Source organism: Corvus hawaiiensis, chromosome 14 (assembly GCF_020740725.1).
Source record: "Corvus hawaiiensis isolate bCorHaw1 chromosome 14, bCorHaw1.pri.cur, whole genome shotgun sequence".
Taxonomy (NCBI): Eukaryota; Metazoa; Chordata; class Aves; order Passeriformes; family Corvidae; genus Corvus; species Corvus hawaiiensis.
In genome coordinates, this window is record NC_063226.1 from 4,805,652 (window position 1) to 4,819,561 (window position 13,910).

The 13,910-nt window shown below is 43.7% G+C and overlaps 1 protein-coding gene across 6 annotated transcripts in view; it reads left to right on the plus strand.

Annotated features, from left to right (window-relative positions):
- The first annotated feature begins 3,460 nt into the window (after positions 1–3,460).
- Positions 3,461–13,910, plus strand: part of RPS6KA6 (ribosomal protein S6 kinase A6) — a 36,682-nt gene continuing 26,232 nt past the window's right edge. The window contains exons 1-2 of one of the 6 annotated variants that reach the window (XM_048318623.1): positions 3,461–3,606; positions 11,682–11,741. In XM_048318623.1, coding sequence (XP_048174580.1) covers positions 3,532–3,606; positions 11,682–11,741 — 135 coding nt within the window. In that variant the 5' untranslated portion in view covers positions 3,461–3,531. Of the gene's footprint in view, positions 3,607–3,989; positions 4,145–5,241; positions 5,982–7,917; positions 8,320–8,354; positions 8,834–11,681; positions 11,742–13,910 lie in introns of those variants that run through there. The other 5 variants (XM_048318624.1, XM_048318621.1, XM_048318622.1 and 2 more) reach the window with 5 other exon arrangements.

A 13,910-nucleotide genomic window follows, 5' to 3' on the forward strand; every position in this document is an offset into this window, starting at 1 on the left:
GCACTCATCCACACAACAGGGCAGGGCTGTGCTGCTCTGACTCTGAAAATGTGCTTAAATCGTATTGTACAACGGATTAAAGGCGAAATGACGATGAACTTGAATAAACTCGCCCTGAGAAATTAACTGTATCCCCCCAAACCACCTTCACAATCGATCCTAGAGTTCAGCCTGCCTTGAACTGGATCCCCAAAGGCAAATTTGTACCTGTTCCCTTCAGCGGTGTTACCAGCGTTGTAAAAGCAGAGTGAAACAGGCAGGGGCAGCTTCCTCAAGCTTTGCTTTTTGCACAGTTTCCTTCCTGAGCTCTTGCTAAATGAGGCACTATCCACATATTCCTCTATTCCCTGGCTTTCCAGGGGGAGCTCTGCTGTCCTTGCCGTGGTTCGGGTTCAGTGTCACCGCCTGGGGGAAGGAGCGGAACAAAAGACACTGGCCTGATGATAATATTCTTATTTTTCCTTTCTTGAAAAACTTTCTGGGTGAATGAACTCAAAGTTTGAAGGATTCTTCTGAAATAATCTCGTTTAGGGTAGCTGCAGATTAACAGAAAACTGGAGAGGGAACGTCAGTCTGTAATTGGCCTCTCTGAGAAATGTCCTGCTGGGAATGACATGCAGGAAATGTGCAGGGATTTTTTAAATTCGTAAATAAGCTGTTGTTCATATGTTCAAGTGTGTGATTGACGATTTTCAGGGAAATTGAATAAGTAAAGTAAGTATGGGTGCTGTCAGGTGGCTGCAGGTGCATAAAAGGGACAATTGAGTGCTTGGATTTCATGTTAGTCATACTGAACAAGCTGAATTTTGGCTGCAGATCCCATTTATTACTATTTTTATTTTTATTTTTATTTTTATTTTTATTTTTATTTTTATTATTTTTACTCCTTTCCTATTAGGCTCAGTAAAATATTACTCTCAGCAACTTTACCATGCTATAGAATTAATTTTGAAGTGAATCTATATTAAGAAACGAATTATTTGGAACTCTTCATCTAATCAAAATCCCTCAGAGGTTCTCATGCTGCTCATACAAGGACCTGCTGAGGGTTGGAATGGGCAGAACCTGCTGAACAGATGAAGGTGCTGAAATGTCAGGAATATTCAGCTGCAAATTGCACAGCAGGGATGTGATACCCCCAGCTGAAAGCTGGGCACCAAATGAGATCTGATACCCCTACAGGCAGATTAGATGCTCTGGAAATAGGGGCAATTAATATCCAGCTATATAATATCTAAATATTCATTTGAAACCCAAGACATGAGGCCCTGGTCCTCCCAAATCAGTGATTTGCTAATGTATTTTTGGTGGTTTATTTCTTTGAAAAACAGCATTTGAGGGGAAGCTTGCTAATTTTTACATTTCTGTGACATATTGTTGCCTTTTTATTGAATACTTTTTACTTGTTTGGTTGTGAGACCTAGAGTAACAGAAATTCTGAATTTACTTTTTCTTATATCTACATACATAATAATTTCCCTTTTCTAGCCTTTGACACAAATAACAGTCCTAACTCCTTTAATTATTGCTTTCCTCTGAACTTCTCAAATCCCTGGGGATGCAGAACACTTGTTTGAAGCCTGTTATTATTTGGAGCAATGGGAGAAGTCAGATGCAGGAAAACAGCATCTGCCACGGGAGTTTTAGACACAAGTTCTTGTTGAGCACTCCAAGAACTTTCAAAAATCACTTCTCACTAGATTTCCTTTATATCTAAATTAAGATCTGTCTGATAGCACTGCTCAAGTGCATACAGATTTAATCTCACAGAAGCTTTGGCCATTTGGCTCATTAGGGGTCACCAGCAGAGGCACTGGGATGTCGCTGTGTGTGCCCCAGCAGCCTGCAGAGCTGGGGCTCGTCCCTTCTTCTCCTGTCACTTAATTGCTGTAAAAGCTCCATGTTCACACACTCCTACCATAACAAAACTAAAGTGACCCAGCCCGAACAGTTCTATATTTAAAGCATAAATTCTCTGTCAACATTAACTACCTGTGACTTTGATCCTCCATTTTCTCACCTGATTTTTGTTTTCTGAAGGACAAACATTCCCAGTACACACTCCAAAACATTTGTCTTCCATGGTTGAGTTCCAGACCTTTAAAAATAGGCTTGCAATGGAAATGCTGACGTGCCAGCTGGCTGCTGCTGCAGTGACACATTCACAATAGGCAACTCCTCAGCGCCGGGGAACTGGGAATGGGCAGCTTTTAGGACTGCTCGCTCGGATTTAATCAAGGACTGGAGCAGCACAGCATCCTACACTTGTCTGTGCAGTGGTTGACTTCTGAGTCAAAAAAAATCAGCATAGAAAGTGTTTGGGATATGGGATGCACCAGCTTGTTCCCTTGTTCGTGCTCATTTCATCAAAATTATTTGGCAATTAAGAAGGGTTTGAGCCTTCCTTTGCTTTATCTAAAGGACAGGGCTTCTTGATAAGTCACACAGCATGTTCAAATAAAAACTGTCATTGAGGCAGTTTTCTATCCTTTAAAAACATACTTTTGACAGTATCATCTAGTGTTTTCCAGCTCCTAAAATCGAACGGTGAAGGGGGAATATTATTTTTTCATCCACGCTCTTTTTCCTGCCCCCGTTCGGCAGTGCTGCTGTGTTTCTCTGAACACATGCCTGGAAACAAAGGCGTCGGGACCGGTTTGTTGTAACCACGGCGAGGCGGCTCCGCTCCCGCCCCGGCTCCTTCTCGCTTCCCACCGCCGCGGGCCCCGCAGGGACCGGGCTGCGCCTCCCCGCCGCCCGCGCTTCCTGTCCCCACACCTCGCAATTTCGAAAAAACACAACCAAACGAAACTTTTGGGGTTTTTCCCCTTCCCCTCTGTCGGTTCCGTGGGAGGAAGAGCCTCCCCGTGCCGGGGCCGCAGCCGGTGCCCCTGAGCGCCGATCACTGACAGTCCGCGTCCCCTCAAGCCTGTCCCCCACTTCATCTCCGTCTCTTCATTCCTGTCCCTCATCCCCAATCCTTTTATCCCCCATCCGCTGACCCCCCGTCCCCTCACGCCTTGTTCCCGCAGCCTTGATCCCCCTCAGACCTGTCCCCGCCGTCGCGTCTCCTCACTTCCAATTCCCTCAGCCCCGTCCCTCATCCCCGATCCCCCTCATCCTCTGTCCCTCACCCCCAATCCTTCCACCTCAATCCCCCTCAGAGCTGTCCCTCACCCTCAATCCCTCCATCCTCCATCCCCAATCCCCTCATCCCCAATCCCTCCATCCCCAATCCCCCTCAGCGCGGCCGCCCGCCCGCCCGCGGCCCCGGTGACGTCACCGCGCGTCATTCCCCCCCCCCCCTCCCCATGCAGGGGATTCTCCGTCCCGCCCTGACGTCACCGCGGTGCCGCGCAGGCCCCGCCCCCGCGGGCCGCCATGTTGGGGGCGTGCGCGGGGCAGCGCAGCGCGGCGCCGCCCCCGCCGGCCGGCAGCGCCCGCACCCCGCGCTCCGCTCCGCGCCCGGCCCCGCGCCGCTCCGCACGGCCACCGGGAGCGGCCGAGCCGCCGCGGCCCCACAGCCGGGACATGGTGCCGTGCGCGCCGCTGGACGACGAGCCGCAGCCCTGCCACAAAATGGAGCTGTACGTGAGCGGCGCTGAGGTCAGTGCGGGGCGGAAGGGGGGGGAACGGGGCGGGCCGGCTCCGCGCCCCGCCGGCACCTGCGCCCGACCCGGCCTCCCGCGGCCGCGCGGGGCTGCGCCGGCCTCGCCTCGCTGCCCGCTCAGCCTGCCCGCCGCGCCCCCGCCTCCCCCGCCGCCCCCGGCCCCCCGGCCTGCGCTCGGCCGCGACCCGCGCCCGCCCTGCCCGGCCCCGGGCCCGGCCCCGGCCCGCAGGCGGCGGCCCCCGCCCGCCCCCGCCGTCCCGCGGGCCCAGCCGCCGCCGCCGCCGCCGCCGCGCAGCCGCCCCGGGCCCGGCCGTGCCCCCCGGGCGCGGGCCGTGACACGTGTGGAGGTAGCGGGACCGGCGCCCGGGGGAGACCGGTGCTTTGTGTCGCCTCCCGGCTGCTTCGTGTCACAGGTGTCTGTCCCCACGTAGCATCCAGGGGGTTGTAAACTCACTTTTATGGCCGTAGCTCCTGTGAAAAGTTACTTTAAGTTCTGCTGGAAATTTGCTCGTGCTAATGTGGCTACGCATCCAGGTAGGTTGTCACTACAGAGGTCCCTTTGCCTTCTCGTGGAATAACTATGTATTAATTATCAGACACACAACGAGCAGAGAGAACCAGGAGTGCCTGGCTGAGGTTTGGATGCTTAAACGTTGAATAACTAACTCTACGTTGATTATCATAAACACAAGGAGCAGAGGGAACCAGGAGTGCCTGGCTGAGGTTTGGATGCTTAAACATGTTAAAGAACGAGGAACGGCTTCGAGGTATTGCTTAGTGCTCGAGGTGCTTCATCAGCAAGGAGCAAATGCAATTTAAAAGAAAATAAAAGGTAAAACTGGTTCTGTTACAACGATTCCTGTGTCTCAGCAGAACGTGGTGCTTGAGTATTAAAACTCTTGCACTTTGAAATCAGAAGTGGAGAGTTGCATATCAGGTATCGTCAGCTATGACAAATAAAAGATTACACCTAGGTCTGTTAGACGCACAAAAGATGTTATCTAAATAAAGCTGCTTAAAACTGGTCAGACTTGCTTTCTGTTGTGCACCAGACTCTTCTAGGTGAAAAGGGTCTGGCAAAATCATCTCAAAGTACAAAGTGTGCAAGAGTGAAAGGATGTCCTTTAAAGGGTCTTGCTGAAATTTTTTTCCATGTTAAAAATTTAAAGAGAAAAAACCCCCAATTTTCTTAGTGCTTTTAATATTTGCGGTTTTTAGTACCACTGCCAAGTACTATAATTACTGGATATGCATTTTTATACCATGGCTGCTACACTCTAACACTTAAAAATATTCTAATGGTTAATAATACTTGAGGCAGTCTCTGTACCTTAATATTAGAGAAATCCTAATTATGTTGGTGAAGCTACAGGATCTGAATGTCAGCAAAAGTATTAAGACTTATTTGTTCATATTGTTTGTAAAAGTAGTTATGTTGTAGCTGAGGTATGAAACTTAGTGAAGGTCTGAGAACTTTCTTGGTCCTGTCGATGAGTTCTTTAGGAAATATTAAGAAATCGTGATATATGAGTGCTAAAATAACCAGGTGTGGAGTGTTGCAGCTGAATTGGGATGTGCATGGGTGTTTTTTGGCTGGACAAAGTCCCCCACCAAGGGGTGCCAGCAGAGCACAGGGCAGGGGATGTCCAGCTGAAAGGGCTCTGTGTGTGTGTGTAACATCTGAAGGCAGCTGTTTGCAACAGTCGCTCTTTAAATTGTATTTTCCTCAGGTCTGTACCTGAACTATTTCATAAGGTCTGTGTAAAGCTCCTCTGGTTGTGCTCTGATTAAAAGGAGACCTGGTGTTTGTTGTGTTCGTGTTAGGTTTGGCCAGCAGCAGTTAAAGCCCATTTATGCCAAACCAGTTTCTTCAAGTTGAGTGTGAAGTTCCCAAATTACAGGAGCAAATACTTGTGTTGTCATAACCCTTCCTATAAGTGATCTCAGGGATGTGCTGCACTTCTCACTTGTTGGATTTCTACATCCACGTGGCGTGGGGATTTAACAAAGGTGTATTTTATGTCAAAATGAATTTTCGTTTGGACTTTCACTTAGTTTTTATAGAATTAAGTATAGCTCATTACAGCCTTGTATTGGCAGCCTGAGAGATCTCTGACCTTGGCCTTGCTGGAACTACAGTCAACAGAGCTACTGTGAAATAGGTTCTTATTTTGAAGATTAACTTGTGCCTTCTGGTGCTCTTGTCCATCAGCTGTGGCACAGGAGGGAAAATCCGAGGAATGGTTTTCTCTGAGGACTCTGCTTGTTGACTAAATTTAGGATTATGTTATTAGCAATAAGTGCGTTTCCAGTAGCACTTGTGTTGACTTGGAGTAAAAACACCTGGCAAGGAAAGGATGTGATCTTGAAGGTAGGAAACAAATTTTCATGATTCAAGTCACAAGAACAACATGAACTTTTGGAAGAAATTATTGAAAGTCAGGATTGAATTATTTTGCCCTTTTTGGGGGGGGAGGGTCTTTGAAGTGCTGAGGATTTGGGGCTGTGCACTGTGCTGTTCCTGTGTTTATATTCCTATGACAGCATCACTTGTGAAGCTGTTTGTGACTCTGGGAATTCCTTAAGTCTAGGTAGGAAGGATGAGTGTTGCGCTGTTTAAGCTTCAAATATTCAGTGAACTTCTTTCCCCCTGGATATTGGATTAATAAATATTTCCATGGTAATGAAAATAGGTATAAGGGTGTTGATCATAATCAACTGTTGTAGATTATTAAAATATAATTACGGTCTACAAAGAAACAGGAAAGTAAACATTAGCATTTTACTGACCAAGCTGGATGAAATGCAGAAATAGTTGGAATTGGGCAGAATATGGGAATTTGGGCACTTTCTGCCCATTGAACAGGGAGGGTTGCATTTACAAGGAGCTGTGTAATAGATGTAAGCACATGCTGTTTGCAAGACGTGAATATTTTGAATTGCATAAATGCAATCTCTGTCTCAAACACTTATTTTTGCAATAAATACTTCAGGAACCAGTTACTTAATTGCCTGATTGTGACAAGCAAGACAAGGCTGAAACAAAAAAGTGACTGAAAACTAAAGTATTCGGCTGGGAACCGGGGCTGCATTGTGAGTTGCTGCCTTCCAAAAGGCATTTTCGTGAGCTGAACTCTGCTGCTGTTGTGCATAAGCTGCTGCCTTTGCCAGTTTAAATAAATACATCTTTGATTTTGGCCAGTGTTTTCAGCCCATCCTCTGGAGCACGTTCTGAGCCCGGTCTGTCAAAGGCCACTGAATTTTGTCAGTGTTAGGAGTTGCATAACTCCTTTGTGAGTAATTACTGGCAGTGACGTGGATGACTCAGCTCTACCTAGTTTTGTGCATCTCTCAGAATCGCCACAATCGGGTGGTGTTCTGTTAGGGAGAGAAAGTAAAACCTTGCCCCTAATCTGAGTGCCCTCAGCCATCACAACAATGTACAGATTTTGTAAAGATCTTGGAGAACAAGTTGCCTTTAAAAAAAAAAAAAAAAAAGTATGCACATTAATGCTCTTAAAGGGAAAACAATGAGTGTCTTTATGCATTGAAAAGTGCTGCAATACAGTAATAATGATGGTGGGTTTGTATACCACTTCTGAAATTAGTTTTGGGAATCTGCTGTAGTATTCTGAGTCTCAGAAAGGAGCCAGGAGTCTGTTGCAGGTAGCTCACCTTCCTTCCTGCAGGATACCTTTGGAGACACTTCACAGTAACCCTAAATCCAAAGAATGGGATGATTTGTCTGCTCATCATAGGTAGAATTCTGCTATTTATGTAGTACTTTACTACATTAAGAATAAAATTTGAAATCATTGCTTTCATCGAGTTTAAATCTTACCCTTTCCCAGAATTACCTGCCATCAAACATGATTTGGAGATTGCTTTATGCCCGTTGATTCTGGAGTTATGATTATGTACGCAGGCAGGAACACTGCTAATTCAGTGATAGCTGTGCTTGGGGTCAGCTTTGTGTCTTGTCAGAGCTATAACTTGCTGGAGGCACCTGTAATTCTCCCCTGATCTGATAATGGGAAGGATCAAAATGTCCTTTTAAAATCACTAATTATATGTTGCTGAAGGTTTGGTATCCTGTTGGAATGTATGATTTATTTGCCACAGGAAAATAACTTTATAGCTCTCCCTAGTAATTGATTATGGGTTTCAGGTGTTTTAGGTTGTTTTATCTCCCTCTTTTACTTGGTGTGTTAAAGAGTGTGAGGGAGTTACGAGGCCTCTTCCCTTTGAGGGGGGAATTGAGGGACTGGGGTTGGCCCAGGATTTGTGCAGGTGGGGGAGTGGATGTGCCCAGAACCCTCAAATTCCTCAGACCTATCTCAGGAAATACTCGTTAGGCCAATGTGTTGCTAGTTAAATTAATGATGCAAACTCACTATAGATGTAATTAAGAATAAATGAGGAACAAATGTGGTTGTCATGACAGGATATTTTTTTTCAAAGTCTTTTTGACATAATTGGGATTTCCTATGTAAGCTTCCACTCAAATATTTTGAAATAAGTATTTGAAGCATTCCTTCTGTGTGTGGGGAAGGAAATTGGTTATTCCTGTGTTCATGTGGGAGAACTGAGGTGCAGGTCTTGGGGACACCGCAGTAACTTCCCAAACAGAGCCCAGGGAAGGAGGATATGGGAGCTCTTGGTGATCCTTGGGTAGAATTTTACCTGTTTGAAGCCAGACAAGACTTTAGGTGAGTGGTGCTGAATACTGCTTTTTACTTCTAATTATAGTATGATGATTAAATTCCCAGTTCTGCTTTTTCTAGACATTTTTTAATGCTGTTTGAATGCCTCAATGAAGACATGTAAAAGCAGGGCAGGATGAACCTGCTTTACATCTTCCACTGCTTTTCCTGTGATTAAGTATTTTTGCTGACCTTTTGCCTGGCTTCTTTCAACCAAAACCTGTAGACCCACCAAATCCTAAGGCATTTACCATGTAAACAGTGAAAACATCCTTCATATGTGGGGGGCAGATGGTTCAAATCTTTGGTAACACTGGGAATCCTCTGTTCTGCTGCAATAATCAGAGGAAAAACATGTGCAATAGTCATTAAGCCTTTTCCCAGCCCCCAGAAGCCCTTTGGGTATTCTCCCAAGGTAATAGGGATGGTCCCAGTCATGGGATCCATGGGATTATTTAAATCCAGAGGCACACTGTTCCCTGGGAGGCAGTTGGGTCCCTCAGCCTGCACCTCTGCAAAAGTGAGTGTCTGACCTGCCAGGTGCTCTGACCTAAACTTTGAGCTCATCTATTTACATAGTTTCTTTTGTTATTTTGTACTAATCAACAACGGGCGGTACTTTGTGTCATTTCCAGAATGTGTGTTTGGAAAGTGTTGTCAGTGTTTGCTTGAATGTCTGAGTTCAGTTTGTGTTTTCATGGGAGTTAATATTTAAAATGTTCAATTCTAGGACTTTAGCAGCACTGAACAGCAAAATGATTCGAAGATGAAGGAATCTCCTTCACAGTCATAGTACTGGCTTCTTCCACCTGCTCTTTTTATAGAGAGATGTACTTTTTAATTCTCAATAATAAATTAAATTTGTGCATTTGTAGATATTTAGTAAGTAATGACTTAGAGGTTAAAATAGTTCTGTTCTATATATGTTTGTGCATAAATATTCATGGTTAAATCACTAAAAGGAGCCTCACTTGGCTGTGGAAGCTGCATTTTGTATCTGGTTTCCACAGAGGTGGGAAATAAGCATTAACTGTCACTTTTCATTTTTGCCAGCTTCTGGTTATTGAAACTTGGCCAATTAAGTGACTGTACAAGACAGTAATTATTTGATTTTTGTCACTGACTTTTTTTATTTGAATTACTTAACAAGCTACCAGACTTTGGGTTATATTCTAACAAGTTTGCAGATTTTTGTTCCTTGGTTTTTTTTTTTAAATGGACAGTGACCAGGCTTCACAAACAAATATGGCAAAAGTTTTAGTTGTGTGTATCAAGCAGTAAAAGCAGATTCATGCCCTTGAACATCGAATTCTTTGGACTAGAAATTGGCAGGTGTCCCAGTCTGTATCAGTACAGAGAGACTGGACAGGAAAAAACAAACACAAACCAAGGAGCAACAATGAAGGGGAAAAGTGTATGATAGGAAATTGTTAGTTAAGATGATTACCTGCCATAAAAGTCCAATAGCTTAGTGTATTTGATTTGCCAGCAAGTTGAAAGTACATTACATGGTGTTGTCAGGAACACCAGAGAAGAAATTACACACCGATTTTGGGTTCAAAACCCCATTCCTGCTTCATTTTTTGTATGTGTATTGTTTTCAGTGTATCTACAGTCCTTCTGGCTGGTAGCGTTGGTTCCAGAGCTTAAACTGAAGTAACAAAACTTGGAAAATGTTGCCCATATTTATAGAAAGAAACAGTGAAATGCACACTAAAATCACTTTGAATTTAAGTCCATGAAGGAACAATGTTATTACATTTCTGAGCACCTGGAGTGGAAACCTAGTTTAGTTCCAAATAAGCTTTTTGGACAAGTTTGGTGGGCTTCACATTGGTTCACACTTGAGTGTAATCCTGTGGTATTGTGAAAAGAAATTGCATGGAAATGAGGTTGGAGGTCAGAGCTGGGCTGAACTTTGGTGTTACTTCTTGATTTATTTAGTTAATTCATACAGGAACAGCCATAGTGAATGTCTTGTCCCCCCCAGTATCTAATTTGGAAAAAAATGTTTATGCAAAAAAAAGAAATAAATTACATTGCAAATTAATAACTTTGGTTTCTGGATCCAGGGTAATGGATGAGTGATTTTTGGGGGTGGCAACACATGAGAGATGAAAGATGGGCATGGACAGGAGGCACCACTGGTTAAACTGAGTTATGATAAATAGGAACTTGTAGAAGGAAAATAAATGAAGCTTTATGCTATTTCCTTGATCTGTTTTTTTTTTCCAGTGAGGATATAGTCCAAAAATAAGTGCCAGTATCTTGCTACAAAAATTGGAGATTTAACTTTATCAAAATCATTAATTTGTGAATTAGCTCTTAAAAGCTCTCAAAACCAGGAGTCTGTAGCAGCCGTGGAAGTGGTTGAGGGTTTGCCTGGGTGACACAGTTGTGGTACAAACCTGGCCCTGCAGCCCCACCTGTTCCTCCAGATTCTGGGTTTGGTTCTGAACAGAGGAATCTCTGGGGCATTTCTTCTTAGGCAGGGATTTTAGAAAAAAATCAGAAGTACAAGAAAAAAAAGTCATTACCCAGCCTAGAATTTAATTGGTTCACCTTCTGTTTTCAGGAAAAAAGTTGAAGTTTTCTTATGTTATTTCTAGTTAATATTTTAGTGTGAGACCTGTGCCACATAAAGGTAGAGATGCTGAACAATTAATATATAAATAAATTAGCAATTATTACTAGCAAAATCCATAGTGGGATTCACCCGTTTTTGTCAGGTATTTCCAGTTTTTAATTAATGCTTTACATGTCTGAACAGAGCATGTCCTTCATATTTTTGGGTTTTGGGTTTTTGTTTTGTGTAGTTTTAGCTCTGAATTATTTGTGACTTAGGGAGTGCTTAAACTAAGTTTTGAAATTTTTTTTTTTTTTTTACTGCAACCATGGACTTGATATTTTCAAAAAGGCTTGGAATCACTTTTGCATCTTTTCTCTTTAAACTCTAAATTAATTTTCATTAGAAGAGTAGGTTTCTGAAAAGCATCTACAGCATAAGTTTCGTGCATAACTGAGGAATTCTGTATTAGTGTAATCTTGTAGGGGTGGTATCTGTAGCTTTTAAAGGAGTTTTAAATTAATCCCAATTAAATAACACTGGCATAATAATAATAATGATGACATTTACAAAGGGAGATGCTAAATGATACATAAGGGAGATGCTAAATATAACTGTTGAGTAGTAATGTTTGTTTGAAACTACAGCTTTAAATTAGAGCAACCCCACCACCAGTTTTCACTTGTGTGCTCTGAAATGTAAATTGGTTGAATTATGAACTCTGTTAATTTGAAATTGCTTGGTCTTAATGAAGTTTTTTTTCTTTTTTTTTTTTTTTCCCCCTCTGCATTCCCCTTTCCAGCTAAATGGCCTTAAAATGGCAGATGAGCCTATGGAAGAAGGTGAACCATATTCCTACCATGTAAGTGTTTGGTACCTGTTCACTTCAGCCACTCATTAGCATGATCTCCTGTTGAAGCAAAATTTATGCATTCCCTGCTCTTTAATAACTTCGGAACCCATCATTTTATTTGAACACTATCTGAGGAGACTCTAAGTCTCAAAGATGGTTTTGGAAATTAGTACCTGGGTAGGGACTGTAAGTGCCTTGTTTGGGAAAATCTGCTGCATGAGGCAGAGCTTTATGGAAAGATTCTGTGTGCTGCAGGGAGCATTTGATCCCTCAACCTCAGAAATGCTCAGGCTGACCTCGAGCCTCTCATACAGAGGGCTCAATGCTGCTCTTGCTACACTGTCAGCTCTTCTGCCTTTGTAGTTTTTGGTGTAGTTGCTGTACCTTCAGCTCAAAGGTAGTTAATTCTGCTGTTTTCAACAGAATTAATGTGTACATCAGTATGTTAATTTTGCTTTTATGTAGAACTGTCCCAGGTAAGCCCCTATTGAGCATGGATTTTGTCCAGTGCCTGTTTAGGAGGTGCTGAAGATGAGTGTTTTGTGTGCTGGCTAAACCTTGGACTAAACTTCAGGCTCATCCTGTGTGTGGTGAAATGCCTGGCTTCCCATGGAAATATGTGCCATCATTTTTCAACACACTCATCCTTGTATTTTTGAGCAGGGTCATAAAGAGAGTGTCAGCTATCTGTTGCCCAGAGAGGTTGTGGACTTCCCATCCCTGGAAGTGTCAAAGGCCAGGAGTTTGGAGTACCCTGGGATAGTGGAAGGTGTCCCTGCCCATGGCAGAGGATCTAACTGGATGAGCTTTAAGGTCCCTCCAACCCAACCTGCTTTGTGTTTCTGCAATAAGTACATCTTGTCACCAGTTGTAACAACTGCTTTGTGTTACAATAACATTTATAAGTATGGGATTTGGAGAATGAAGTCTTGGGCATAGAACTATGTGGTGCCTGGACATTTCCTGGTGTGGAGTGGGTAACTAAAGTGTCAGAGTGGTCTCACATGTAGCAAAGAAAGGAGCAGTGGATCATCTTGAGTTTTCCACTGCTCTTGAACCAGGAGGAGGAGGTTGCTGGGCTCTCAGGTGCTTGGAGCCACATACCAGGGAGCCGTGGCAAAGGCATAACTGATCCCAGTGTTTCCTTTGGCTTCTTGGCTCCTGGTGAACCTACTGGGAGCAGGGAAGAGTTCCCTCTTGTGCAAGGCCACTCGGTGGGAGCTGGTGCTTCAGCTCAGAAAGAAATTTGCTGCTCAGGCAGCAGAACACAAAGTGAGATAATCAAATTTGCAGTTCGTGGAGGCCAAAGTAGAAATGAAAATGAAAGTGGCTTGGAGCTGCTCAGCTCTGTGTGCTCATTCCTTGGCAATGATGAAGAGGTCTCTTTATACCTCAGTCATTCCAATTTTTAGTACTTTAATGATAGTTAAGTAAGTGAAATTATATAGACATCTTTTGTGAAGATAAAACACTTTATAAAAAAAATAACTCATTTCATCCGTCTCGAGTTAGTCTTTATTTGCATGGAAAACATTTCTCTCCTGAGTTCACATTTAGAAATCCTCTCAGTCTCCTCAGCAACCACGTGTGATGTCACAGGCTAATGGCTCGAGGTGGGTGATAAACACAGGAGAGGCTGAACTCTTAAAGAGCTTTTCTCATGCAAAGGTTCACAGTGTTAAGGAATACAAATTAGGATGGGGAAGAAAGAAGGCTTCTAAATAGAGTATTTACATATTTCATAGGAAGAAGCAACCATTAAGTCTGTTGTAGAACTTGGTGTGTAATTAGACAACTTGCTGCTTTCATCTGTCATCAGATGACTTCAGAATGCTGCTGTTCTTACGAGCCTTAAATTAGGCATGTGTTTAAAAAGTAAAGGAAAATGAAAAGATAGGTGTATCTTTCCTCTGAGTAGAGAAATGCACAGTCACCAAGGTGGATGGATGGAGGGAAGCTGGGATGTTTACAGTGTGTCATCAGCATATGTCAGCTGGGGGTTTGTGACCAAAGAGGGAAATAAAGTAGCTTGGATGTGAATTATAGAATTAACTTTGTTTTCCAGCAGTGTCTGGTGTTAATACCCACCTTTGTGTGGGAAGCAGGCAGAACAAGCAGGCCTTTCCCAGAAGGGAGGATGAAATAAGAGAGAGGGGAGGGGAAAGGACTCGTGTGCAG